Here is a 27,961-nt window from a genome sequence, read left to right as displayed (position 1 = left end):
GACCATGGAGCATCGGACAAAACGAGCACCTGTCTTCCAACGCCGAAGAGGAACCCTGTCCTCTCGCCTAGGCTCGAAGGCGCCGCACCATCGGGTCGTTGGGAGCTCACCCGAGAGCTAGAGCAGGCGCCGGACGACACACCAGAGCAAGAGAACTATCGGTCCTCGCCACACCGAAGACACACCACATCCGCTGCACTGCCACCTTCCTTGGACACCGAGAAACAGAAGGAAAGCTGCCGGGAGGATCGTCGAAGAAGCACTGCAGAGCACCAGGGACGAAAGTTGGAAGCACCAGGTGCCGCTCCAGTGACCGCACAAGGGAAGAGGCTTCTGCCGTGCGCGTCGTGGAGCTGTCCACGGGAAGAGGAACCCTATCCCCCTCCAATCCGGCTCAGGAACAGAGCCACCATGACACACCATGACCTTGACGCCGCAGAGCATCACTCCGTCAAGGCATACACCTGCAGAAACACACACCCTACAAAAAAATCACCCCTTGGGCTCGCCGCCGATGAGCGCTCTTCAACCTCAACCACTCTCCCGAAGAACCAGAGAGCCCCAGGCGGCGTCTCCAAGGAGAGAACGACGCGCAGGGCGCCGCCGCCGCCCAACCCAGGACGGGTTTTGGGCTTTCACCCGGGATCTGGGACGGGGGTGGAAAGAAACAGGTCCTCAGCGGCGCCTCCAGGGAGAAAAACCACGCGCGCACGCGCCATCGCCGCCGTGGCCGGAGAACCGGCCAAGGGATTACCCCAGACGCAGTCCTATACCACCATCACCCCGCCAGCACCGGATCTGATAGCCAAAGCCACAGATCGGACACACCAGAGGGGGAAGAGGAGCAGAGGAGGAGAGAAGCACGACCTTCAGATCTGGAGTGGAAGAAGCCCACGCCACGACCACCTCCTGCCGGCTCCTCGTTGCACAAGCTGCCGAGGAGGCCGTCCGTCGCATCCCGCGCCCGCCACCTGCCGCGAAGGTGGCGCCGCCTCGCCATCCGGGGCCGCCGCCCCGGCGTCCAGGGTCCTTCACCAAGGGACGAAGCGACGGGGAGCCTCGCCGCCACCTTCATCGGCAGCCTCCTAGGCTGACGTACCTCTGGTGGCGGCAAGTGGAGGGGGGTTGGAGAGGGTGGCGGCGCCGGGGGAAACCCTAGTCGCCCCCGAGTCGCCCAAGGGGGACGACGCGGGAGCCGCGGGGGGGGGGGGGGGGGATCGGTCACTGGATCGATTTTGATCTTGAAACAATTATATGGATACACATTTCGCATTCCCTAGTATATGTAACAGCGGAACAAACACACCAATCAGTAGTGAGTTTGCAACTAATAACACAAAAAAAAAATTGAAAACCACTTTTTATATCAAGCTAAACCATCAAAGCTAATTTCTGTCAGCTGCACATACATATGGTCCAACTAGTAGCTCGAAAGGTACAAAAGATACACGTTTATTACAACTACATAAGCACAGTGAAAGTTCTGTTGTGGCCGGTCCGGCTGAAATTGAAGTGACTGTAATTTAGTTTCCGAAGAAACTGGTGCTTGTGCAACTGGACAAGGGCGAGTCGAGCAGCATGCTGAACCCGAGCACCTGTTTCTCCAGGTCGAATGTTCTCCGGCTGCTTCCCGCCGATCACCACCGCCGGCTCGCCCTCCACCGGCAATGCCGCCGGGCCCCATAATATGCACCATGTTAGAATATAGTCTGGTTTAATGATAGAGATAAAGAGTAGAGATCGAATAGGTTTAAACCATGTATTACTTGTTTTGTACTTTAAGTCTCTACCCCTCATGTATTTTATATATACTCTATATGAGGGTCACATCAATACAATATACAACAACAATAAATATTAGTCATATTACAATTTCTATATGGTATTAGAGCGGTTAATCTCACGACGCCGATCTTAAAATCTTTCACCACCTCCGCAGCGCGCCGCCCCCGGGGAGATTAATCTTCTCTCCTCGGGGGCGCGGCACCTATTCATCAAAGATGAGTTTGGTTCCCAAGATTAGATTAGATGAATTCTTCAAAGTTAGATTAGTTTTCTCATTAGCCACCAAATTAATCCGACGACCCTCAGATTTCGAAGCGATGTGCAACTACAGAAATACGATCTTCATGCAAATCAACAAAATTACGGTGTTGAGTGCAGCGCGGTGCCGCGCGCGGCCATGTACGGGCGCGTGAACACTGATCCCACACGGCGAGGACGACGACCGTGGCGAGCAGCTGCGAAGGACACGCACGTCCGATCACAGGAGGGCGAGGGCATAGCTCCCGCACGTACGAGTACCCGGATCTCCCGACGGCGCAACCAGCAACTCCTTCGAATCAGCACCCAGCTACCCGTCGCCAAGCGCCAGCAGCCGCATCGACTACATGCACGCAAGGAGCAGCGTGTAACACGGCCATGTGCACATGCATACGTGCATGGCAAAACTCACCAAGACACCCATGCGTGCGTTGGATGGAGCCTTGGACTTCCACGGGCCTTCTGCAACGATCGAAAGGCAACGCCATGCGGGTCTCTGCGATCCGCGGGTGAGAACAATCATCATCGCAATCTGATCTGGCCAATGATCACAGGGCCTAGCCGCACATGGACATCTTCATCGAGCAGGCTCGCGGCGCCGGACACCGGGAGGGCCAGTAGATTTTCGACTTCAAGGCACGAGCACGGACGCGGTCTCCACCAAGCCGCGACTCCATCAACCAGACGATCACTCGTGCGCCGTCATGCTGTCTACACCAAGCGGACATATTGATCTACACTGAGTGATCTGTATCAATATTCAACGACCCGAGCCGAACGACATCAACCTGTACGACTACGGCGGGCTATGAGCTAACATACTTCTTCAACACGGCACACCGTTGACACTGAGGGATGCCTTCCAGCAACGCATCATCGTCGACACATCACTGCAATGTCATCACCGACACTTCATCGTCAAGGTCTTCATCAACATGGTCTTCACCAACATCTTCATCAACACATCGCCGCCGCCTTATCCATAAGATGAACACCTAGCGTCCTCTGACAGACTTTTCTGCAAGACACGACCTCAACAATGGCAATGACCGCGTCACGACGACAACATCGACCGCGTCATCCACGACAACACGACTACATCGACACGGCGTCGCTACAGCGATGACCCCTACATGGCCACATGGTTCTGGCAAAACCGATGTGTGCTCGATGGGCTTCCTCCGGTCATGGCAAAACCGGTGGACTCATTGCTGATGAAACCCTTTGACATCCGCAAGGTGCATTGTCCATGTCAGCAGCTCCGTCATAGCGCATTTTTTGCGCCTCCGGCTTTGGTCGGCTTCATCATCCACAACGACTACACCATCGACCACGACTACCTCGACCACGGTTACATCACCATGATCGGCTACCTCGACGTCGACATTAATGGTTATGTCTACAGCAACTCATCGGCGACAACTCCAGTCAACAGCGTCCGCATCGTTACTAGCGTCCACGCCGCTCCCGCTGTGACTGCAGGAGGGAATACAGGAGAGACAGAGAAGACACCAGAAGGGAAGGCAGTCACAACACTAGGTGTCGACCCATCAGAGACGCTGCTGAGGATGACGCAGCGGAGAAGACGATCGAAGCACAAGACTTTAAATTCAGTCGCAATCGTCTGCTTCACTCCCGCTACGACTAAAGGGGAATGTTAGAATATAGTCTGGGTTTAATGATAGAGATAAAGAATATCGATCAAATAGGTTTAAACCATGTATTACTTGTCTTGTACTCCAAGTCTCTACCCCCTCATATATTTTATATATACCTCATATGGGGGGTCTCAATACAACACACAACAACAAACATTAGCCATCCTACAGTTTTCTACACACCATAATATGCACCATCGACGAGGAGAGCTTCCGATGTTACATCGTGTGGCAGCTCATTGAGACAGTGAGGTAGCTCATTTAGGCCGGGAGGCAGCTTGTTAAGATCAATCATTTTTCTTCTCCACTGCATATACAACAGAGGAAGTGGAACAAACACACCAATCGGTAGTGAGTTTGTAACTAATCTCTACTACCTAAAAGATTTGTAAGGTTCCCTCTCCCCTCTTACGTCGAATTTTTTGTCCACCCTCGCACGTCCATCGTCCCGCCTCCCGTCCTTCCTTTTTCTGCCGACCTGCCACATGCATGGTTCATTTTTATTTTCAAAAATCCTCTCCCACAGTCCCACTAATCCCACAATTCACGGCCCTGAAAAATCTACGTTAACCACCGTCAAATCCCACCTTCCTACCTCATGGCCGCATGCATGGTTCGTTTTTGTTTCCAAAAATCCTCTCCCACAGTCCCCACTAATCCCACAATTCACGGCCCTGAAAAATCACCATTAACCACCGTCACATTCCACCTTCCTACCTCTTGGCGACATAGATTCTCTCAACCAACAATAATGTTATTGTTTCGTCTGGCCCTAGCATCGCTGGAGGCGGCCGGCTTTCCTCCGTGACACCAGTGCCCTGCGAGGACTCCCTACGCGACGCCGCTTTCCCACATGCTCCGCCGCCGCGACGCACTCTCCATCGCCGGCTTCCATCCTCAGCATTGAGGACGCTGCAGAAGCGGCGGGATGGAGGCGCTGAGCCGCGGACTGCCCTGCCCCCACACCGACCTTCGGCATGCCGATACCCCGGCGCCCAACCGTCGCGTCCACGAACTTCAGTGGCCTTGATTCAAGGTTAAAACAATTGATTCTCATGTCGTTTGCGCCAACTGAATCCTTCACTCTGCTACTCTTAGTTTTCTTGTAATTTTTAGAGAATTGTCTGATCCTGATTGACAAGATGATATGTGGATTATGAAGATCACAAGTTCATATTAAAGGCTGACACCGGCGTCTCCAAGACATATATACATGCATGCATCTGGCTGGCACCAACGTCAAGAACGATTACTTCATTTGTCATGAATCACACTTGTAAGGTATCCAATCAGTCGTTCACTTGCTTGGTTGATCTCTTCAGTTTGGATGCTGATATGTAGTTCTCACAGATCTGTGGGTTCGTTGCATTATCTCAGATTGTTGTTGCATGCATGCAGGCGATCTTTTTATTTTCCTGAGAGCTTCGGTGACATTCTTGGAGCGAAACGGCTGGGGGCCAGGAAACGGACAACCACTATTTTCCTCCTCAAATCTCTTTATTTTCTAGCTTCGATTAATTAGAAAAGGCTTGATTCTGGTATATATTCATCGGGGCAGAGACTAGAAGCTCCGTGATATTTTTTTTCTTGCCACATACACAAAGGATTGTGCATACAACTTGCACTGTGAAATCAACATATGGTTTCTTCAGGGCCTTGTGAACATAACATCGGCATTTAGATATATATTTTAGCATTCTTCAGTGTCTTGATGAACAGTACCAATTAATAATACCAGGAAAGGAGAGCAGAAGTTTACTGCATGTTCAGCTCCATCCCACCGATGGACATATTTGCAAGGAAAATATTACTTTTTTGGTGAGAAAGATTTAACAGCGACGAACTTTATATTTTTCTAAACTTGATCTGTTCTCTTAATATGGACCGTTAATCTTCTCTTCTATATCTTACAAGGTTCACATTATCCGGGGGATATGAATATGTAGAGCTTGATAGAAAGAAGAAAATAAGAGTGATTTAACATTAATAGAGTGGATTTTCTACGAAACAACATCCAAAAAATCTGAAATTTTGCAACATCAATCTCTATGATATGTTTGAAGTTCTTGCAAAGTTTCATCCAAAAATAACATTTGAGGAGCTCCCACGAAAAAAAATCGCTGCTCAAAAAGTGCACAAAACTGTGAGCAGCGATTTTGTTATTTTTTGTGAGATCTCAAGGGATGTTATTTTTTGATGAAAGTTTGCAACAACATCAAACATTTTATATAGTTTGCTGTAGCAAATTTTCAGATTTTGCAAGAATATCCATGTAAGGAAAAGGACTATGTTGGTTTAATTATTAATTTAACCCTGAATACTTAGATCCCGTTGCAACGCACGGGCAATTTCCTATAACACAAAAACAAATCAGATGGACACACAAATTGCACATACATATGGTCCAATTATTAGCCCGAAAAGTAGAAAAGATAAGAGTGTGTCTAGATCTCAGTCGACTTAGACTTCGTGAAGTGTAAGTCGAATGACATCACCTATAACTGATTTTGCCCGTTTTGCCTCCCTGGTTAGTGGGTTCTAATTTCTCCCGCTCTGGGCCTTTCTTTGTCTGTTTTTTTTATGTCTGAGTTGTTTGTTTGTTTGTATTTTTATCAAAAGGGAAAAGAAACTACACATGAAGCCCATCTGTACCAAATAAAATGACGAAAAATCCTTTCGTTCCTTGTTTCTTCTACATTCTTCTTCTTTTTGTCAAAAGGAGCCTCATTAAAAAAATTGCACGCACAAGTCAGCTTGGTCTATGTGTGTGCGCATTTTGGTTAGAGTTGGGTTCAATTGGTGAAACAATCAGCTCCGTTCATCAGTTATAACAAAAACAGAGGTTCTCGGAATCTGACGGCGGCTACTTCAAAAACCGATCACAAACTATTTCAAAAAAAAAAAATTGTCCACTTCATTTTCGATTAGACACATCAAAAACTGCCCAAGAAAAAAGGGAATCCTCCATTTCAGAGCATCTAGAAATTGGGCTCCGCTCAGGCTGGATATTTTTGGAGAACATTAGAAGATGTTGAGCGTTGGGGCCACATTCCAGTGACCCGAGAAAAAATACAAAAGGAGAAAAATAGAAAGAAAATGAAAAAAAGGATTAAATATAAAAAATATACTCCCGTTGTAAATAAATATAACACACTTTAGGTCACTACTTTATTTCTTAAGAAAACAAAATTCAAAATAAAAAACCTATATATTGCACTCGGCCATGACTCCTTAATTCATGGCAAACTTGATCTGCATGAGAGGAAACTTGAACTCTCAATTTAATTTAAATAACCAAAAAAAAGAAAAAAAAGAAAAAAACTTTTCATTTTTCAAAAAGAGATGAAGGTCTCCATGAGAAGAAACTCATAAATTATGCAATTGCAGTCGACATGGCACACATGCAGTCACAACTCAAGGAATGGGCATGCAACTGGCACAGAAAAATAAGAAAAAAAGATGCATCTTCTCGTCACTCCGACGGCGGCGGCACACAAGACAAGGTATAAACCCTATGAAAATGCAGTTCAGGGGTGGACATGAATTGCAGTCGGGTGCCGACACTTGTAGTTGCGAGTCTAGTGGCACACATGCAATTGCAGTCGACATGGCCCACATGCAGTTGCAACTCTCGAAATGGGCATGCAATTGGGCACCCAAAAAAAAGTCCATCGTTGTCATCACTTCGGCAGCGCGCCAAACACGACAAGCTATAACCCCTATGAAAATGGCTCAGGGATGGACATGAATTGCAGTCTGGTGCCGACACTTACAGCTATTATTATAGTGGCAGACATGCAATTGCAGTCGACATGGCCTGCATGCAGTTGCAACTCAAGGAATGGGCATGCAACTGGTACACACAATAACAAAAAAAATTGCATCCTTGTCGTCACTCTGACGACGGCGACACACAAGACAAGCTATAACCCATATGGAAATGCAGCTCATGGATGGACATGAATTGCAGTCGAGTGCCGACACTTGCAGTTGCGAGTCTAGTGAAAGACATGCAATTGCAGTCGACATGGCCCGCATGCAGTTGCAACTCAGGGAATGGGCATGCAACTGGCATTCCAAAAAAGCCACTCCAGCTGCGGCGGCACATAAAAACAAGCTATAACCCCAATGAAAAATACACTTGGGGATGGACAGGAATTGCAGTCGGGCGCCCACACTTGCAGTTGCGAGCCTAGTGGCGGACTTGCAATTGCAGTTGGCATGGCCCGCATGCAGTTGCAACTCAGAGAATGGGCATGCAACTGGCACCCCAAAAAAAAGCATCCCTGTCGTCACTCTGCCAGCGGCACACAAGACAAGTTATACATATGAAAAGGCGGCTTAGGGGTGGACATAAATTGCAGACAAATGCCGACACTTGCAGTTGCGAGTCTAGTGGCAGATATGCAATTGCAGTCGACATGGCCCACATGCAGTTGCAACTCGGGGAATGGGCATGCAACTAGCACCCCCCAAAAAATGCATCCTTGTCCTCATTCCCATGGCGGCGGCGCACGTGACAAGTTGTAACCCATATGAAAATGCAGCTCAGGGTGGACATGCAATTGGCGCCCCCTCTCTTTAGTTTCGGACATGTTGCAACCTTTGCAATTGCAGTCGGCATGGCCACGTGTAAATGTTGTGCAACCAAAAAAAAGTAAAAAAAGGTGAAAAATGAATATGCACGTTCATAAACTACAACAACAACAAATAAACACGCAAACTTTTAGTCTTCCACGGCTTGTAAAAAAAAACTTGCATGTGGCCATGTGAGAGAGATGAATGGCAAACGCAAGAAAATGGGATTGAAGTGAACAATCATATTGATCGCTCCTGTCAGCAGGCAACACGAGCACGGGAAAAAGGCCCAGCCTAGAAAGAAGCCTAAAATACATATAGACAAAGAAAAAGCCACACAACACCCGCCACGGTCAGCCCATGGCGTGTTCCTGTCCAACACAGATGAAAAGGCAAAAAAGAAAAAAAAACGATAATGGGCCGGTCGCACCACTAGAACAGGTTGATACTCCAATACAAAGACATCAGCGATCGTGAACCTTATAAAGCTAGAAACGATCGAACGGGCAGGGACATCGACTGAGACTTAGCTAAAACTCAGTCGACTGAGTTTTAGCAGTCCCCAAAAGATAAACATATAAATTGCACAGTGAAAGTTCTGTTCTGAAATTGAAGTGACTGCAATGTTTAGTTTCCGAAGAAACTGGTGCTTCTGCAACTGGACATGCGGAAGTCGAGCGGCACGCTGAACCCGAGCACCTGTTTCTCCAGGTCGAACACCAGCAGGTTGTTCTCCAGCTGCTTCCCGCCGACCACCACCGCCGGCTCGCCCTCCACCAGCATGCCTCCGGGCCCCACCGGCCGCTTCAGCATTGGGAACCCGCCCTTGTAGCACAGCTCGAACGGCTTCGGCGCCGGCACCACCCGCTTCACCGTGCTCGTCGGATTCTTCTTCCCCCTGCACGCCATTTCCGACAGCCATCCATCAGCGAGCTTAGTTTAGCTGTTTTAATTGACACTCCTACTTGCCTGTGATGGCGCCGTGGTTCACGATGAAAGGATGAATACCTGGTAATGGCGGCGTCGAACGCCTTGGCGAACGCGCGGAACACGTCGGGACGCATGATCATGTACGGCGTGGCGGTGCTCAGCACGACGCCGCCGCGGCCGGTGGCGGCGTCGAGGTCGAGCGCGCCGCGGATCAGGGCCGCTGGAGCGTCGGCCTCATGCCACGACACGGAGATGCCCTTGACAGGGATGTAGTAACCGGCAGCGTTCGCCGGGTTCGTGAGGAGCGGGGTGAAGTACGGGTCCGGAGGCACGTCGCCGTAGCCCAAGGTCGCGAAATCGGGGAGGCACAGGGCGAACTTACCTCCGAAGCCGCGCTGGGCGGCGAGCTGCGACGGCAGCGAGAGCGGGCGCCGGGAGAACCCCGCGACGCCGGTGGCGCCCGCGGGGAGCGACCTCAGCAGGCTGCCCGGCGCGCACGCGCCGACGACGGCGAACGACTCTTCCGGGGGAAGCTCCATGGCGCCGTCGGTGGTGTTGGCCGACATCGCGAAGCTCGTGAGGCCGCCGGTGGAGCACTCGCGGGTGACCGGATTGCCCGCGCAGGCGCATCCCGACCCCGGCTCCACGTGCGGGCAGCGGCGTGGCCACTGCTGGCTGGCCGCGCCCCCGCACGGACCGGACTGGCTTGCCACATTGCTGTGTGATGACGACGGCGGCGGGCACGTCGACCAGACGAGCGAGCCGGCGAGGTCGAGGAGGAGCGGCGACTTGTCGGCCTTGACGGTGATGGTGTAGAGAGAGGTGATGGGGTCCTTGGCGAGCTTGGTGACCAGTGGTTTGTGCGGGGTTTGCTCGCCGCTCGCCGGCGTGCATGACAGCAGCAGGACGAGCGACGAGACGATGACACGATGGAACACATGGTTCTTGGGAGTAGTGTGGAAAAGCTTCGCTCGGGAAGACATTTTCTGCACAATCTATGATGGCTTGGGATTTGGGAAGAGGATGCATACTCTGGCGACACGATCTGAGTGTATTTATACTACTTCTGGAGCTCGATCTGAATGTACTCTGATTAGCTACTCGATCTGAATGTCAAATTTGCACGTCTAGTTGTTCTTCTTTTTTTTTTTGCGGGTAGTTGTTCTTGTTTTCGGATACCGAGGAGTTGATAGTTCCGTCAAGTCAAAAATTTTAAACCTAGGCTAGATCTTAAGATTTTTTAAAGGACGCGACTAACGTCCGACTGTGTGGTCGTTAGCAACAAATCCGCACGATTTCTATATTCCATCGATCACCCTCGCTCCGGAGCCCTTCTTTCTTTTCTTAATTATGGCTAACATGGATGAAAGAAAGAGCCCAATGCTGCATGCTTATGTCTTAAAAAAAATGCATGCATGCATGTAAGACAGAATTGCTGACATCATCAAAGATTCCATCAAATTTCAAAATTCAAAACGTTTTGTAGTTCAAACCATCGTTCCGATTGAAAAACCGTTTTCACAAAAAAGATTCGTCATGACGAGACCTTCGAAACTAGATCCCATGTTGGTATGTTTTGACGACTTTTTTTTGGGTCGAAAGTTACCAGACCCGGGCTAAGTAAGTTATCACATATATGATACATAAGTTACCATCTTCTTTATATAAAAATTACCGGGGCATAAAAAGTGGTCCTCCAATTCCCCCTATGCAAATGATTTAGAAGACCGAAAAGTTGATGTCATCCTTGATTCCCCTTAGTTTCAAACTTCAAACTGTTTTCTAGCTCAAACTTCGGTCCGATCAAAAAATCATTTTCACATAAAAAAACACGGCGTGAAGAGGGCATCGAAACTAGATCATATGTTAATATGTTCGGACGACTTTTATTTCGGATCAAAAGTTACCAGTTCTGGGCTAAGTGATTTATCACACATGTGCTACATATGTTACCACGTTGTTTAAACAGATATTACCGGGACATAAACCTTCTAACCTTCTTATCAGCTCGGGTTAAAGTTACTGCGGTGATTGTGCATGTGTTATCACATATACGATGCATATAGTATCAAAAAAATTACACGAAAATTGCCGCGGCATGTTATTAAACAACTCCCTCGTCAAAGTTATCAGAACCGAGGCACATAAGTTATCAGGTCTGATGTGTGAGTTATCATGCTATTCACACAAAAGTTATTGAGGGAATTTCATCAACCCCTCCCCCCATGTCAAAGTTATCAGGACTGAGGTACACAAGTTATCAGGTCTGTGATATGTGAGTTACCATGTTATTCACATAAAAGTTGTCAGGGGGTATTTCATCACCCCCCCCCCCCACACACACGCCCCATGCCAAAGTTATCAGGACCGGGATACATAAATTATCAGGTGTGCAACATGTGAGTTACCATGCTATTCACACAAAAGTTAACGGTGGTATATTTCATCAACCACCCCTCGCCCCCCCCCCCCACCCCCCAACTGGCGGCAAAGTTACCAGGACCGGGGTACATAAGTTGTCAGGTTTGCGACGAGTGAGTTACCGTACTATTAACATTAAAATTGCCGTGGGTACATTTTATAACCCCATCGTCAAAGTTATCCGCACCGAGGCACATAAGTTATCGCCGCCCTTTGCCTTGGCGGTGCCGCCCCACTTGATGTTCAAAATTGCCGCGAATTTTGTACATAAGTTATCAGGTCTGTAGTGTGTCTATTACCATCCTACTTATACAGAAGTTATCAGGGGTGCGCATTCAATAAATATTTTCCGCAGGTAAAACTTTCGCAATTTTTGTATCTAAGTTATCACGTCCGTGGTACGTATATTCCAATGCCATTTACACAAAAGTTACTGGCGGTATGTTTTCCAACAACTCCCGCCTCTTGTTGAAAAGTTACCGTGGTGTTTGTACCTATCAAGTCTGTAGTGTGTCTACTATCACCCTTTTACACAGAAGTTATCGGGGTATGTCTATTCAACAACTTTCTATCCAGGAAAACGTTATCGTAATTTTTGTATCTAAGTTATCAGGTTTGCGGTACGCACACAGGTTATTAGCTCCGCTGTGCATAAAAATTATCATGCAATTTGCACAAAAGTTATTGGGGGGGGGGGGGGGGGCAATAAGTTGCCGATGGGTTGTACACAGGTCATCTGCTCCGATGTGCATAAATTATCATGTTATTTGTACATAAGTTATCGGGAGGTGGGGGTGTAGACAGCTTATACAATAGACTGTCTTTCTAGCTGTCTATAACATTTGAAATGAGAAAAACTCCACAAATTCAGCTACAAATTATTCCAAATGCAGAACAATAAAGCAAGTAATTTGCAGAGACTCCTGTCACCATGCATAGTGTTGGCTTCATTTCACGTGGCATCCACAAAGAGAAAAGATAGCAAAATTAATTAAGAGAGAAAAATTATAGAGAGAGACGAAGCAAAGAATGGATCAATCCCAATTCCTAGAAGTCGCATGCATCACAAGCTGAGTTGACGGTGATTTTGCACATCCTTTGTGGCCTCGCCTTGGTGGCTGTTGACCACTGTCCTCAAACGATCACAATCACAAGGTTTTTCAGGATTTTGGAACCATGAAAGAGGTGGCAAGTCGCGTACTCGCGTGCAGGTAGTCAGCTGGATCATGTATAGTGCTATATTCGTGTCTTCTTCCTTGTAGACAAAGTCTCACGCAGCCATCAGGTTGTGCAGTTTTCTTTTCTCTTTCCGACGAGTGTTTCTACCTCCTGCGATGCCCATCGATGGTAGTAAAGTGCAGACCTGCAACTTTGAACCGTATACACTACATGTACCTAGTATTTGCACAAAAAATTAGGTATGGCAGCAGCCAAACCATGCGACTACATCAGCCTCAAGTAGCGGCTCGTCGGGCGACGCACATGGTCTCTTACTCGTCGCTGACGACAAGAGGATTGCGATGCTAGATTCTTGCAGAAAGGAAAAATCAGACCTGCAATTGCACGCGTCCTCGGCATGATGCAACTGACGCTGCGACGGCGCTCCAGGACTAGGGGAGGCCGGCGGGCGCGAATCCGATAGCGCATGGGTGCAGGGTGTCGGGGAATGGCCAGATCCAGACGTGGACGAGGTAGGGGAGGTCGGAGACGGCGCTGTATCGGGCGGCAGCCATGTAACCAAGAGACAGAGTGGTTGAGAGAAAGAAGATAAGGGAAGGAGCAGGGAGAAGGAAGGGAGAGGAAAGGAGCAGGGGCAGATGGGAGGTTCGGGGGGCGGTTCTACTGGTGCTGCTCGCCGGCGGTGGGCGCACCGAGCACGGCGGGAGATGGGGCGTGTGGCGAGCGGGAGGATGACGCCGCCTCCATGGAGCAGTTGTCGCACAGGCGGGGAGGCCAGCGAAACGTTATCTTTGACTAGGCGGTGGCAAAACAATTGTAATATCAGCGAACTCTATTTTTGAAGCGCGATTCGTACGATCTATAATGGACGGCATCCAGCGCGTGCGGATCTGTTACTAAAAATCCTGCTGGCAGGAATTTAGCTTTCTCGTTTTTTAAACCTAGGCTAGATCTTAATTATGTTAGACTAAATTGGTTAGACTTCGCACATTTTGTTGGATTTATTTTGGGATTTTTCGGCGGTATGAGGTCCTCTGAAACTATTAGATCGAAGGCTTGGCCTTTTTTTCGAGGCATACCACCACTATCACGGTGATGATTTATCTAGGATACCAGTGGAAGTTATGCTTCTCTCTATCTTTCTGGAAGTTACTTCGACTCACAAAGGTGAAACTAGAGGAGATTGAGACAACAAGCGTACAACCAATCGGTGTATGGAAGTCTAGAATATTGCAAAGCATAACAAGCTTATCAAAAATGTATGGTAAATGACAGTATATTTTTCTTCCTTAGAATACATGAGTTTGGATATTCTTTTCCCTTTAAGAAACATAAGTTAATTCATTAATCATATGCAGCTCCTTTTTCTTTAGAAAGTGCCTACTCGATCTGGATGTATTTATACTACCTCTCGAGCTTGTTAAATGTTAGTTAGTACTCACTACTCTGAATAGCTACTCGATCTGAATGTCAAATTTGCAAGCCTAGCTCTGTTATTGTTTTATGATACCGAGGAGTTGACAATTCGTCTAGTAAAGATTTTAAACCTTAGCTACATTTTAATTATGTTTAGACACGACACATTGAGATGCTATGTGCTGATCTCAACCTTCAATGTTTCCATAATGTTAACAGCCCGTGGCTCAATTTATACTTGGCACGGGCACATTTTGTTGGATTTATTTTGGTATTTTCGGCAGTATGAGGTGCTTCGAAACTGTTGGATCAAAAAGGTTTTGCCATTTTTTTTCATTTTTCAGTCATACGACCACTATCATGGTGATTATTTAACTAGGATACCCGAGGAAGTGATGTTTCTATTCGTGTATCTGGAAATCACTTTGACTAGCAAAGGTGAAGCCAGACGAGATTGAGACAGCAAGCTTTGCAACCAATTGGTGTATGAAAGTTCGTAACCGGTGCATTCGCAGGGTGCAAAGCATAACAAACTTATCAAAAAGGTGTGGGAAATGTAGTTGAGTGTTTTTCCCCTTAAGATGCATGAATGTAGAATTTATGTTCTTTAACAAATAGCGATGATTCATTAATCATATGCAGTTTCCTTTTCTTTAGGGAGTGCTACAGAGAATGTGTTTGATTTTTTTATTGGGGAGGGGAGGCATGCCCTCTTTTTCTACCATATATAGTGTTGTACAATAAATGTACGATTGCAAAATAGTAGTGCCTACAGAAATAATAATGATTGCAACAAAAATTGAATTAATACAAGAACCAATTAAAACAAAATGAAAGAGCAATTGCACCAAAAACAATGTGCAATTGCACAATTAAAAGTGACTTCAACTTTTCAGAATGTGACCCAAACAATATAAAACAAAAAGGTGATCCAAACAATACATTCAGAATGTGACCCAGACTTTGGATTTGGGAAGAGATGACTATTCTCGCTACTAGATCTGAATGTATCTATAGTACGATTGAAGCTTGTTAAATGTGAGTTACTGCCCTAGCAGATAGCTACTCGATCTGAATGTCAAACTTGATGGCCTATTTGTTCTTGTTTTCTGATAACGAGGTGTTGGGATATCCTTCTCATGTGGGCTATGAGTAGATGACCATTTGAGGCCTTTTTTTAGGCAGCCCAAAGAGGTGCAAAAGCCCACTACCCATTAGGGTTATGACCTAGGGTCATTTTGGACTTTGCACATGAGTGGATGGGGAAGCTTTACCCTCCATCCAGCAGCCACCACCAAGGGTGACGAAAATCAGTTCATCCTCCAAGAGAGAAGAAGAAAGAAAACCAAGAGAGCAAGGGTAGAAGACGAAGATTGAAGGAAGAAGCAAAGGGAGTTCCTCCCCAAGGTTGTGATGGTCCGGATCCACTACCTTGCCTCCTTCAAGCTTCGGTTCCACCATCTTTGGTGAGATTGTTCCAATCCCTAGTTCTTGAGCCCCAAATCTTGTTGTGTTCATCCAAGATTCAGAAATCTTGATGCTTAGTGCTATCCAGAAACTTACTCCTACCACAAGACACTAGGCTGAGGAGTGTCTTGCCTGCTGCTTAACTTTTTCTGCCTCCATATATGCTGCTGCATATGTTTCCTTCCGTGCTAAGCAACGATCCTTGAATTAGTACATGTTGTGGTGCTGAGATTAGTTTGTTTCCGCTACAGTTATCAGTTAACCACAAGTGCATTTGTGTGCTAATTCCCATCACGAGGAGTTGACAGTTCTCGAGTCAGGTTTTCTAAACCTTAGCAAGCTCTTAATTATGTTTAGACACGGCACATGGGGATGCTATGTGTTGATCTTAACCTTCAATTATCTTTACATTACTAACTTATTGTAGCCGAACTTGTTAGGTTTTGCCTATGGTGGAATTGTGCCTTTAGCGCGAGCAAATCTATGCCTTCATATGAAGTTAGTATGTGCGTCCCGCGAAAGCAAATATGTGCCTCTACATGAAGTAAAACTGTGCCTCCTGCTGAAAAAAAAGTTTGTCTTCCCTTTTCGAGAAGCACAACTATGGCACTCACGGAAGCAAATGTGTGCATCCAGGAGAAGTAAATATGTACCTCTCGCAGAAGCAAAAAAATAAAACCCGAAACATGTAAAATAAAAATAAAAATGAAATCCTAAGGAAATGCCCAACACACAACATGCGGCGGTGGCTGAGACGTGCCCACCAAAAGTGATCCTTACGCGGAGCCCACAACGAGTACTCTTCAGCTAGTTGCTCACGTAATACAGTCTATTTTTTGAGTGGGCCTCCACAGGAAAAAAATTGGTGCATTGGTGATTGTGGTGCTACCGGTGCACCGAACTCATATTGCACGATTTAAATGTTCGAAATTTTTCCAAAAAATAGCACATTCACACACCATTTATTTAGGTTGTCACAAAATTCCAAGTCAAAATACAAAACATAGCTCTAAAAATAAAATTGACGAATTCAACACTGACTAGTACATAAGATAAGTTGGGATTTAGATTTGGCCCATTATCAAATTGATGTCAAATTTGTATCTCAATAAATGTTCAAAATTTTGATACAAAATTTTGCGACAACATATATTGATGTTGTGTCAATGACCTAGATTTTTTATATTTTCTTAAAATGTTCTACGGCATCAGGTACACCGGTAGCACCACAAGTGTAGGTGCACCAGATACATTCCTGAGCCTCCTCTAGTTATGAAGTGACTTTAACGACTTCCTACTGCAAGAGTGGTCTTAAGAATTTAAAAGAGGTTGTTCCGAAGAAATAGACATATCCCAACCTTGATCTTATCTATTCTTTAGTGGGCCTCATCTAGTCATTATTGAATTAAGGACTTGATCTTAACGTGTACTAGCTTTCTCTATTCTAACCCACAACATGCACGCATGATGGTCATGGCCACAACACAACATGATACACGATGCAAATCCGACAAACAAGTCAACAAAACAGAAAATGCAGTCAAATTAGGATCGATGTTTAATACTTTTAAGGGGGTGTACTGAAGCACGACCCCCTATATATCACACTCTTCTAACCAGCCAACCAGCAAGCCAGAAGAGAAGGTCCATTGATCCATCGGAGACAAATATGGAGCTGCTGTCAGATTGCCCGATGCACACCTCCGTGCCGGACAAGTACGTGTTGCCCCAGAGAAGCGCCCTTCGCTCCTCGACAATGAACCCAGCTTCGATGTAGCCATACCGATCATCGACCTCCACCGCGACGTCGCCTCCGACGACCACCAGCGCCACCTGATCGTCGTCGAGATCATCAAGGCCTGCAAGGAGTTCGGCATCTTCCAAGCACGTCGGTTGATTCACGCGAGTTAATTGCATGTTGGTACCACACTTGCGCACCTACTCATGAGTCAGTACCACTACTCGTGCATGCCGCAGTTCAGTACCAACTCAGGGCCTAAGTGGTGCATAACGGGCTAAGGAGCGTATAAGCGTGTATTGACCGTGTATCCGACAGGTCGGGCCCACATGTCAGGTGACACGCTGGCCGAATCGGCGCGTGGACGGGTCGCTGACTCGGAGGAGTCCGACCTAACGGGCTAGGTCAAACCAAGTCACCGGTCCGAACTCTAACTCTCGTTCCCCTCTCCCTCTCCTCCCCATGCTTCTCTTTGTCAATGGCGACGGCGAATCCCGACGGCGGCTCGAGCAGCGGTGGCGGTGTGGGCAGGTACGGAGATCTTCCTGCCTCGGGGCCGATGCACAGCCAGGATTGGCCGAGGGCGACGGTGACAGTTTGTCATACTACTCGAGCGGCGAGGAAGAAATGGAGGAGGCCCCGCTGACCATGGAGCAGCGCCTGCGGATGGTAGAGATCTGGGTTGCCAACCCTTTCACGAGCCATCACTGGACCCATGGATGTGGTGGAGTGCTGTATGTCCTCCTCCCTCTCCTCTGTTCTTTCTTCCAATTTGGGGGCTAGGGTTAGTGTTAATGAAAATGTCCAAATTTGCTGGCACTTGTAGTGTGGAGGAGGCTATCTGGGATGTTAGGATTCACTTTGATGCCCTACATAATTTGGATAGGAAGATATGCAGTTTTGATGTCACTTTTCTCAATCTGTATGCACTGTTGCATACACAAGGATTTACATTCTCTGATGAATTGTATCACATGGAGAACACATGCATAGGAGAGCAGAGAGATCATGGCCTAGACTTGATTAACACAAACATTAAATTGCAGCAAATTAAGAAGCAACATGAGCATACTTTAGTTCTGAATCTGTTAGTTAGAGCAACAGCCACTGACAGTGCTGCAATTCAGAGAAATGCTGAACTACAAACCATTCTTTATGCACCACCCATTGTGTATGATCTCAGTGAGCCAGCTATGCTTGCTGTTGATGACCAAGGGGTTGTTTTTCATAGTCAGGGCAGCAGTAGTACAGATGTTGAAGCTAGTGGTTTTTTCACACAAGAGAGCAAAAATGTAGGTAAACAAAAGCTGAAATCTGTGATGGAGGATGAAGTTTTGTTGGAGGAGGGATATTACAGTAGTGATAATTCAGAAGGGGCATATGACAGTGACAACTACTTGGAGCAGTACAAGATTTCTCAAGACACAGAGATAATAGATGGAAAGAGACAAGCAAATGAGGAACAACTAGCAGATGATCAAGATGAATATTCAGATGATGAGTCAGAAGAGGAGGAAGAACTGCATTATGAGTGTGACACTGAGGTTGAGGATCTGTTTGAGATGGATGAGAGGGAGGAGGAAGAGAGTGGGGATGAAGAGAGGGAGGAGAGTTTGAATATGGAGTTGAAGCAAGATTTCATTCCTTCATCGGATGAAGAAGAAACTGGTTGCCTGATGGATAGTGAAGATGATGGGCATGAGCCACTGCAATTTGTCCTAAAGAAAAGCAAGAAGAGTAGGGCACAGAAAAGAAAACCTAGGATATGGTTCAATGAAAAAAAATGGAGCACCCACACCAGCAATTATGTAAGTACATGTGCTTCACAAATCAGCAGCAATTCAGAGATGCTCTGCTGAGCTTGCACATTTCACAGGCAAGAGATTTCAGATATCATAGAAACTCTGACCAAAGGATCATTGCATGTTGCAGAAATGAGCACTGTCAGTTCCACATTGCTGCTGCTGTGATCAAAGGTGAAAAGACTTTTGCTATAAAAAATGAACCTAAAGCACACTTGCCCTACCACTACAGAGTCTTCCAGGGTTAGTGCAAAGTGGCTTGCAAAGACATATGAGTCATTGTTCAGGTCTGATCCAACCACTAGCATACAAACTCTGATTGATGCCTTCCAGGAGAAGTATGGTGTTGAGGTTCCTAAGCACATGGACTATAGGGCCAAAAACCTAGCCGTGGAAGCTGTCTTAGGAGAGCACAAGAAGCAGTATCCTAGGCTAAGGGACTATGTAGCAACCAACATGCAGACAACCCTGGAAGTAGGGTTGTAGTTACAACTCTAGTTCCTAAAGCAACAAAAAAATACCACATCCAGGGCCAAGGTTTCATGCAATGTTTTTCTGTTTAAATGGAGCAAGGGAGGGATTTCTCAATGGATGCAGAACTTTCATTGGTTAGTTAGTTGTTTCTTTGCTTTAGTTTCATTGCTATGTACATGATTAAACCTTTGCTTTAGTTTCATTGCTATGTACATGATTAAACCTTTGCTTTAGTTTCTTTGCTATGTACTGACTTAATTGGTTCTTTTTTTGCAAAATAGGTGTTGATGGATGCTTTATTAAGCTAACCACAGGTGCACAGATCCTTGCTGCCACTGGCAGAGATGACAATAACAACATTTTTCCAATTGCATTTGTCATTGTTGGTCAGGAGGATACAACAAATTGGTGCTGGTTTCTGCACCAACTCAAGATATGTCTAGGAGGAGAAGTTGGTCAATTTGGTCCTTATACTATCATGTGAGATAGACAGAAGGTAAGTACATAGTTTGTTGTGTGATTTCAGTAGCATAGTTTGTTGTCTATCTTCAACTATATCTGTAGGCAGTAGCTCAGTTTGCTGTGTAATTTCAACAGGGGATACTCAATGCAGTGAATAGAGTATTTCCAAACTGCCACCAGAGATATTGTCTTAGACACTTATATGCAAATTTCCAGAATGCTGGTTTTAGGGGGGAGATCTAAAGAAATGCATGGATAATGCCAGATATGCTTACAATGAACATACGTTTAATATTGCTATGAATGATTTGAGAAATGAGTGTGAGGATGCTTGGATCTGGCTTAATGCAATTCCTAAGAAAACATGAGCTAGGCATGCTTTTGACACTAACTGCAAGACAGATTTGGTTGTTAACAACCTATCTGAGGTGTTCAACAAGTATATCGTTGATTTTAGGAAAAAGCCTGTTAGGACTATGGTTGATGGTATTAAGGACAAGCAAATGGTGAGGTGGCATAGGAATAGAGAGAAAGGAAAGGCAACTTTCCGGGAGACCACACCACATTATGCTGAGAAGCTAGAGCTGGAAAAGGAGAGGGCCAGATACTGTGAACCCATTCAAGCTGGTGTTAATTTATGGCAAGTGACCATTGGGAAACAAACACACCCTGTGAACCTGGATAATCATACATGTGGTTGCAGAAAATGGGACCTCAGTGGCCTACCATGCAACCATGCACTTTCAGCAATTAACAAGGCCAAGAGGTTTCCAGAGGACTTTGTTTGTAAATTCTTCAAAAAATCATTTTATGTGGCAGCATATGAACCTATGATCTTTCCTGTTCCTGGTGAACATGACTGGATAAGGACACCTGGACCATACATAGAGCCACCATAATTTCATGTTAGGAGAGGAAGAAAGCAAGAGAAGAGGATCAAGGGCAAGTTTGAAGTGCCAAAGCCAAAGGACATCAGTAGAATGGCCACAATAACATGCTCTAACTATGGTCTCCAAGGCCATAGATACACCAACTGCCTGAAACAATTGAAACCAGATTTGGCTATGAGGAAAAACAAGCATGTGGTAATACCAAATCTCACTTCTTTTGTATTAGTTGACTAGTGCATTTGTTAATATTTTTATGTTGTCTATTAATACCAATCTCACTTCTTTTTGCAAGACACCTGCAAGATCACAGCCCCCACCTGCAAGATCACAGCCTCCACCAAGATCACAGCCTCCACCTGCAAGGTCTGGTGCAAGGTTTGGTGCAAGGACTGGTGCAAGGTCTGGTGCAAGGTCTGGTGCAAGTACTGGTGCAAGGACTGGTGCAAGATCTGGAGCAAGGTCTAGTGCAAGTTCACATCCATCAACTAGTGGTGCAAGGCCATTCACTGCCCCAAGACATGCAACTCCTTCTACATCTTCTGCCCCAAGAAGTCACACTAGTTGGATGACCTGGTTTTCTCCCAGTGGTAACATATGAGTGTCATGAGTTCTTGTTTCTCAAAACTATGGTACTGATCAATGTTTTGTGTCCTGAACCATGGTTGGATGCTTAGGTTTGACTGTACTGAACCAACAAGTCAAACTGGTTGGATGATTATGTTTGAGTGTATTGCATTGCTTTCAACTATCTTAGCTGAGTTAATTTTGAATGTTATGGGCAATGTTATGCTATCAATTTGGCAATGTTAAGGTTTGATGATGATTTGATGATTAGTGTTATTGGCAATGTTAAGGTTTGATGATGAGATTTGATGATTAGTGTTATTGGCAATGTTAAGGTTTGATAATGATTTGATGACTAACCACTTTGGTTTAGAGGGTTCTCGACGTCGACGGACCCTAAATGACTAACCACTTTGGTTTAGGGGGTTCTCGATGTCGACAGACCCTAAATGACTGACCACTTTGGTTTAGGGGGGGTCTCAACGTCGACGGACCCTAAATGACAAACCACTTTGGTTTAGGGGGTTCTCGACGTCGACGGACCCTAAATGACTAACCACTTTGGTTTAGGGGGTTCTCGACGTTGACGGACCCTAAATGACTAACCACTTTGGTTTAGAGGGTTCTCGACGTCGACGGACCCTAAATGACTAACCACTTTGGTTTTGGGGGTTCTCGACGTCGAAGGACCCTAAATGACTAACCACTTTGGTTTAGGGGGTTCTCAACGTCGACGGACCCTAAATGACTAACCACTTTGGTTTAGGGGGTTCTCGACGTCGACGGACCCTAAATTAATGACTAACCACTTTGGTTTAGGGGGTTCTCGACATCGACGGACCCTAAATGACTAACCACTTTGGTTTAGGGGGTTCTCGATGTCGACAGAGCCTAAATGACTAACCACTTTGGTTTAGGGGGTTCTCGACGTCGATGATACGTCTCCAACGTATCTATAATTTTTGATTGTTCCATGCTATTATATTATCTGTTTTGGATGTTTATGGGCTTTATTATCCACTTTTATATTATTTTTGGGACTAACCTATTGACCTAGAGCCCAGTGCCAGTTCCTGTTTTTTCCCTTGTTTCAGTGTTTCGAAGAAAAGGAATATAAAACGGAGTCGAAGCGGAATGAAACCTTCCGGAGATGTTATTTTTCGAAGGAAATCAACCCGAGAGACTTGGAGTCCACGTCAAGAAAGCAACGAGGAAGCCACGAGGCAGGGAGGCGCGCCCACCCCCTGGGCGCGCCCTCCACCCTCATGGGCCCCTCGTGGCTCCCCTGATGTATTTCTTCCGCCTATATATATCCATATACCCTAAAACTATCAAGGAGCACAATAGATCGGTAGTTCCGCCGCCAGAAACCTCCGTAGCCACCGAAAACCAATCTAGACCCGTTCCGGCACCTTGCCGGAGGGGGAATCCTTCTCGGATGGCCATCTTCATCATCCCGGTGCTCTCCATGACGAGGAAGGAGTAGTTCTCCCTCGGGGCTGAGGGTATGTACCAGTAGCTATGTGTGGAACACCGGGCCATCACCAACACCGGGCCATCGTCCCTGGCGCCTTTGTCCCTGGCGCCTTCGTCGTCAACCTGGGCCACCAGATGGAGATCATCACCAACGGGCTCCTGGCCAGCGTGGAACATCGGGCCATCACCAACACCGACGTGGGGAGGCTGTCGGTGGTGACCCTCATCATGCCTGATATTTCTCCAACGTATCTATAATTTTTGATTGCTCCATGCTATGTTATCTACTGTTTTGGGCAATATTGGGCTTTATTATCCACTTTTATATTATTTTTGGGACTAACCTATTAACCGGAGCCCAGTGCCAGTTTTTCTTTTTACCCTATTTTAGGGTTTCGAATAAAAGGAAAACCAAACAGAGTCCAATTGACCTGAAACTTCACAGAACTCATTTTTGGAAGGAAAGAAACCCAGAAGACGTGGAGTGCACGTCGGGGGATCTGCGAGGAGGTCACGAGGCAGGGGGGTGCGCCCACCCCCTGGGCGCGCCCTCCACCCTCGTGAGCCCCTCGTGGCCCCCCTGACGTACTTCTTCCGCCTATATATCTCCATATACCATAAAAACATCCGTGAGCACAATAGATCAGGAGTTCCGCCGCCAGAAGCCTCCGTAACCACCGAAAACCAATCTAGACCCGTTCCGGCACCCTGCCGGAGGGGGCAATCCTTCTCCGGTGGCCATCTTCATCATCCCGGTGCTCTTCATGACAAGGAGGGAGTAGTTCTCCCTCGGGGCTGAGGGTATGTACCAGTAGCTATGTGTTTGATCTCTCTCTCTCTCTCTCTCTCTCTCTCTCGTGTTCTTGAGGTGATACGATCTTGATGTATCACGAGCTTTGCTATTATAGTTGGATCTTATGTTTCTTTCCCCCCTCTACTCTCTTGTAATGGATTGAGTTTCCCCTTTGAAGTTATCTTATCGGATTGAGTCTTTAAAGATTTGAGAACACTTGATGTATGTCTTGCCGTGCGTATCTGTGGTGACAATGGGATACCACGTGATTCACTTGATGTATGTTTTGGTGATCAACTTGTGGGTTCCGCCCATGAACCTATGCATAGGGGTTGGCACACGTTTTCGTCGTGATTCTCCGGTAGAACTTTGGGGCACTCTTTGAGGTCCTTTGTGTTGGTTGAATAGATGAATCTGAGATTGTGTGACGCATATCGTATAATCATACCCACGGATACTTGAGGTGACATTGGAGTATCTAGGTGACATTAGGGTTTTGATTGTTTTGTGTCTTAAGGTGTTATTCTAGTACGAACTCTAGGGCTGTTTGTGACACTTATGGGAATAGCCCAATGGATTGATTGGAAAGAATAACTTTGAGGTGGTTTCGTACCCTACCATAATATCTTCGTTTGTTCTCCGCTATTAGTGACATTGGAGTGACTCTTTGTTGCATGTTGAGGGATAGTTATGTGTTCCAATTATGTTAGTATTGTTGAGGGAACTTACACCAGCGAAAGTATGAACCCTAGGCCTTATTTCCTATCATTGCAATACCGTTTACGCTCACGTTTATCACTTGCTACCTTGCTGTTTTTATAATTTTAGATTACAAATACCTTTATCTACTATCCATATTCCACTTGTATCACCATCTCTTTGCCGAACTAGTGCACCTATACAATTTACCATTGTATTGGGTGTGTTGGGGACACAAGAGACTCTTTGTTATTTGGTTGCAGGGTTGCTTGAGAGAGACCATCTTCACCCTACGCCTCCTACGGATTGATAAACCTTAGGTCATCCACTTGAGGGAAATTTGCTACTGCCCTACAAACCTCTGCACTTGGAGGCCCAATAACGTCTACAAGAAGAAGGTTGTGTAGTAGACATCAAGCTCTTTTCTGGCGCCGTTGCCGGGGAGGTTAGCGCTTGAAGGTATATCTTTAGATCTTGCAATCGAGTCTTTTAGTTTCTTGTTTTATCACTAGTTTATTTTATAAAAGAAAACTACAAAAAATGGAATTAAGGTTACCTCATACGCTTCATCTTTTTAATATCTATCATGAAAATAAGGATTCCGATAATTGTGCTCAAGTGCTAGAAGAAGAATGCATTAGAATGTTTGGCACTAAAAATTTGAATGATGAGCATGATTGCAATGTTGTTAGTATGAATTCCTTGAATATCTATGATGCTAATGATATGCAAAGCCACAAGCTTGGGGAAGCTATGTTTGGTGAAGATGATATTTTTTGTCCCCCAAGTTTTGACGAGCAAATTTATTATGATGAAAGCATGCCTCCTATTTATGATGATTATATTGATGAAAGTGGATTTGGAGAGGTCATGACTTTATTTTGTGATGAATCCACTATTCCGGAAGAGGTTCCAATTGATTATGAGAACAAAGTTGCTATCTATGATGAGTATTGTGATGACTTGTATGCTATAAAGAATAATGATAACCATGAAAGTTGTCATCATGATTTTAGTTTTAAGTTGGATTATGCCTCACATGATAATTATTTTGTTGAGTTTTCTCCCACTATTATTCATAAGAAGAATTTTGCTTGTGTGGAGAGTAATAAAAATTCTATGCTTATGCATCATGAAAATAATGCTTTAGGTGCTGGTTATATTGTTGAATTCATTCATGATGCTACTGAAAATTATTATGTCGGAGGAATATATGCTTGTAGGAATTACAATAATATCAAGTTTCCTCTGTATGTGCTTAAAGTTTTGAAGTTATGCTTGTTTTGCCCTCCTATGCTAGTTGATTATTGTTCCCACAAGTTGTTTGCTCACAAAATCCCTATGCATAGGAAGTATGTTAGACTTAAATGTGCTAGTCATATTCTTCATGATGCTTTCTTTATGTTTCAAATCTTATCTTTTATGTGAGCATCATTGAAATCATCATGCCTAGCTAGGGGCTTTAAACGATAGCGCTTGTTGGGAGGCAACCCAATTTTATTTTTGTTCCTTGATTTTTGATCCTGTTTAGTAATAAATAATTCATTTAGCCTCTGTTTTGATGTGGTTTTATGCTTTTAGTTAGTGTTTGTGCCAAGTAGAACCTTTGGGAAGACTTGGGGAAAGTCTTGTTGATCATGCTGTAAAAAACAGAAACTTTAGCACTCACGAGAACTGCTTCCATTTTTATTTGGAGAGTGCTATTTAGTTAATTCTTTTTGAAGATGATTAATAGATAAATTCCTCAGGTCCAGCAATTTATTTGAGAATTTTATGAGTTCCATAAGTATACGTTTGATCCATATTACTACAGACTGTTCTGTTTTTGACAGATTCTGTTTTTCGTGTGTTGTTTGCTTATTTTAATGAATCTATGGCTAGTAAAATAGTTTATAAACCATATAGAAGTTGGAATACAGTAGGTTTAACACCAATATAAATAAATAATGAGTTCATTACAGTACCTTGAAGTGGTGATTTATTTTCTTATACTAACGGAGCTTACGAGTTTTCTGTTAAGTTTTGTGTTGTGAAGTTTTCAAGTTTTTGGTAAGGATTCGATGGACTATGGAATAAGGAGTGACAAGAGCCTAAGATTGGGGATGCCAAAGGCACCCCAAGTTAATATTCAAGGACAACCAAGAGCCTAAGCTTGGGGATTCCCCGGAAGGCATCCCCTCTTTTGTCTTCGTTCATCGGTAACTTTACTTGGAGCTATATTTTTATTCGCCACATGATATGTGTTTTTCTTGGAGCGTCAATTTATTTTGTTAGTATTTGCATGCTGTTATTTAGAAAAATGTTTTGCATCTTTTATTTAAATAAAAGTGGCATTGATAGCCTCTACTATGCCTATGTTACAAGTATACATGTTGCTGTTTGAAAACAGAAAGTTTACCGCTGTTGCAATAATTCCCTAGAAAATTCAGAATGTGATAACATGTTGAAACCTTTTGCATATTAAGATCTGATAAATTTACTACTGTGGGAATTTTATTTCATAATTTTTGGAGCTAGGGAAGTATGGATCTTGCTGCACTCTTTACAGACTGTCCTGTTTAGGCAGATTGCTGTTATGTTTGCATTGTTTGCATATGTTTGCTTCTTTAATGATTCTATTTGAGTATAGGACTATTAAATATGCAGATGCATTTAGTATGCAATGTTGAATAATAATTTTAGTGATTTGTTACAGTAGAGTATGATAAGGTTTTTGCAATGGTTTATACTAACTTATCTCACGAGTCCTTGTTGAGTTTTGTGTGGATGAAGCCTTTGAGAATTAGGGAGACCGTGATATGAGAGGAATTAAGGAGACACAAAATCTTAAGCTTGGGGATTCCCAAGGCACCCCAAGATAATATTTCAATAAGTCTCAAGCATCTAAGCTTGGGGATGCCCCGGTTGGCATCCCACCTTTCTTCTTCAACAACTATCGGTTAGTTTCGGTCGATCCTAAGTTTTTGCTTCTTCACATGATGTTTGCTATTCTTAGATATCATTTTATTTTGCTTTGCTTGCTGTTTGAATAAAATAGCAAGATCTGAAATTATTAAATATTAGAGAGTCTTCACATAGTTGCATAATTATTCGAGTACTCATTGATATTCACTTATATCTTTCGGAGTAGTTTGTCATTTTCTCTAGTGCTTCACTTATACCTTTTAGAGTATGGTGGTAGTTTTATTTTAAAGAAATAGATGAACTCTCATGCTTCACTTATATTATTTTGAGAGTCTTAAACAGCATGGTAATTTGCTTAAAATCCTAATATGCTAGGTATAAAGATTAATAATAAAATTCTCTTATGAGTGTTTTGAATACTAAGAGAAGTTTGATGCTTGATGATTGTTTTGAGATATGGAGGTAAT

General features: G+C 44.9%; 1 protein-coding gene across 1 annotated transcript; it reads right to left on the bottom strand.

Annotated features, from left to right (window-relative positions):
* Positions 1–6,075: 6,075 nt before the first annotated feature.
* Positions 6,076–10,060, bottom strand: LOC123058969 (chitinase CLP-like). The gene is made up of 3 exons (XM_044481634.1): positions 9,288–10,060; positions 8,849–9,177; positions 6,076–6,133 (listed from the first exon to the last, which is right to left on the bottom strand). The coding sequence occupies exons 1-2, from the start codon at positions 9,773–9,775 to the stop codon at positions 8,907–8,909; spliced, it is 759 nt and encodes a 252-aa protein (XP_044337569.1). The 5' UTR covers positions 9,776–10,060; the 3' UTR covers positions 6,076–6,133; positions 8,849–8,906.
* Positions 10,061–27,961: the final 17,901 nt, after the last annotated feature.

This window comes from Triticum aestivum, chromosome 3A (genome assembly GCF_018294505.1).
Source record: "Triticum aestivum cultivar Chinese Spring chromosome 3A, IWGSC CS RefSeq v2.1, whole genome shotgun sequence".
Lineage (NCBI taxonomy): Eukaryota > Viridiplantae > Streptophyta > Magnoliopsida > Poales > Poaceae > Triticum > Triticum aestivum.
Note: the sequence above shows the minus strand (reverse complement) of the source record. Positions and strands in the feature narration are given on the sequence as shown.

Bases quoted from the DNA above. Each gene is read 5' to 3' on its own strand.
- LOC123058969 (XM_044481634.1), bottom strand. From the start codon at position 9,775: ATGTCGGCCAACACCACCGACGGCGCCATGGAGCTTCCCCCGGAAGAG. The intron at 9,178-9,287 runs GTATTCATCCTT...AATGGCGTGCAG, and splicing joins TTCGACGCCGCCATTACCAG to GGGGAAGAAGAATCCGACGA.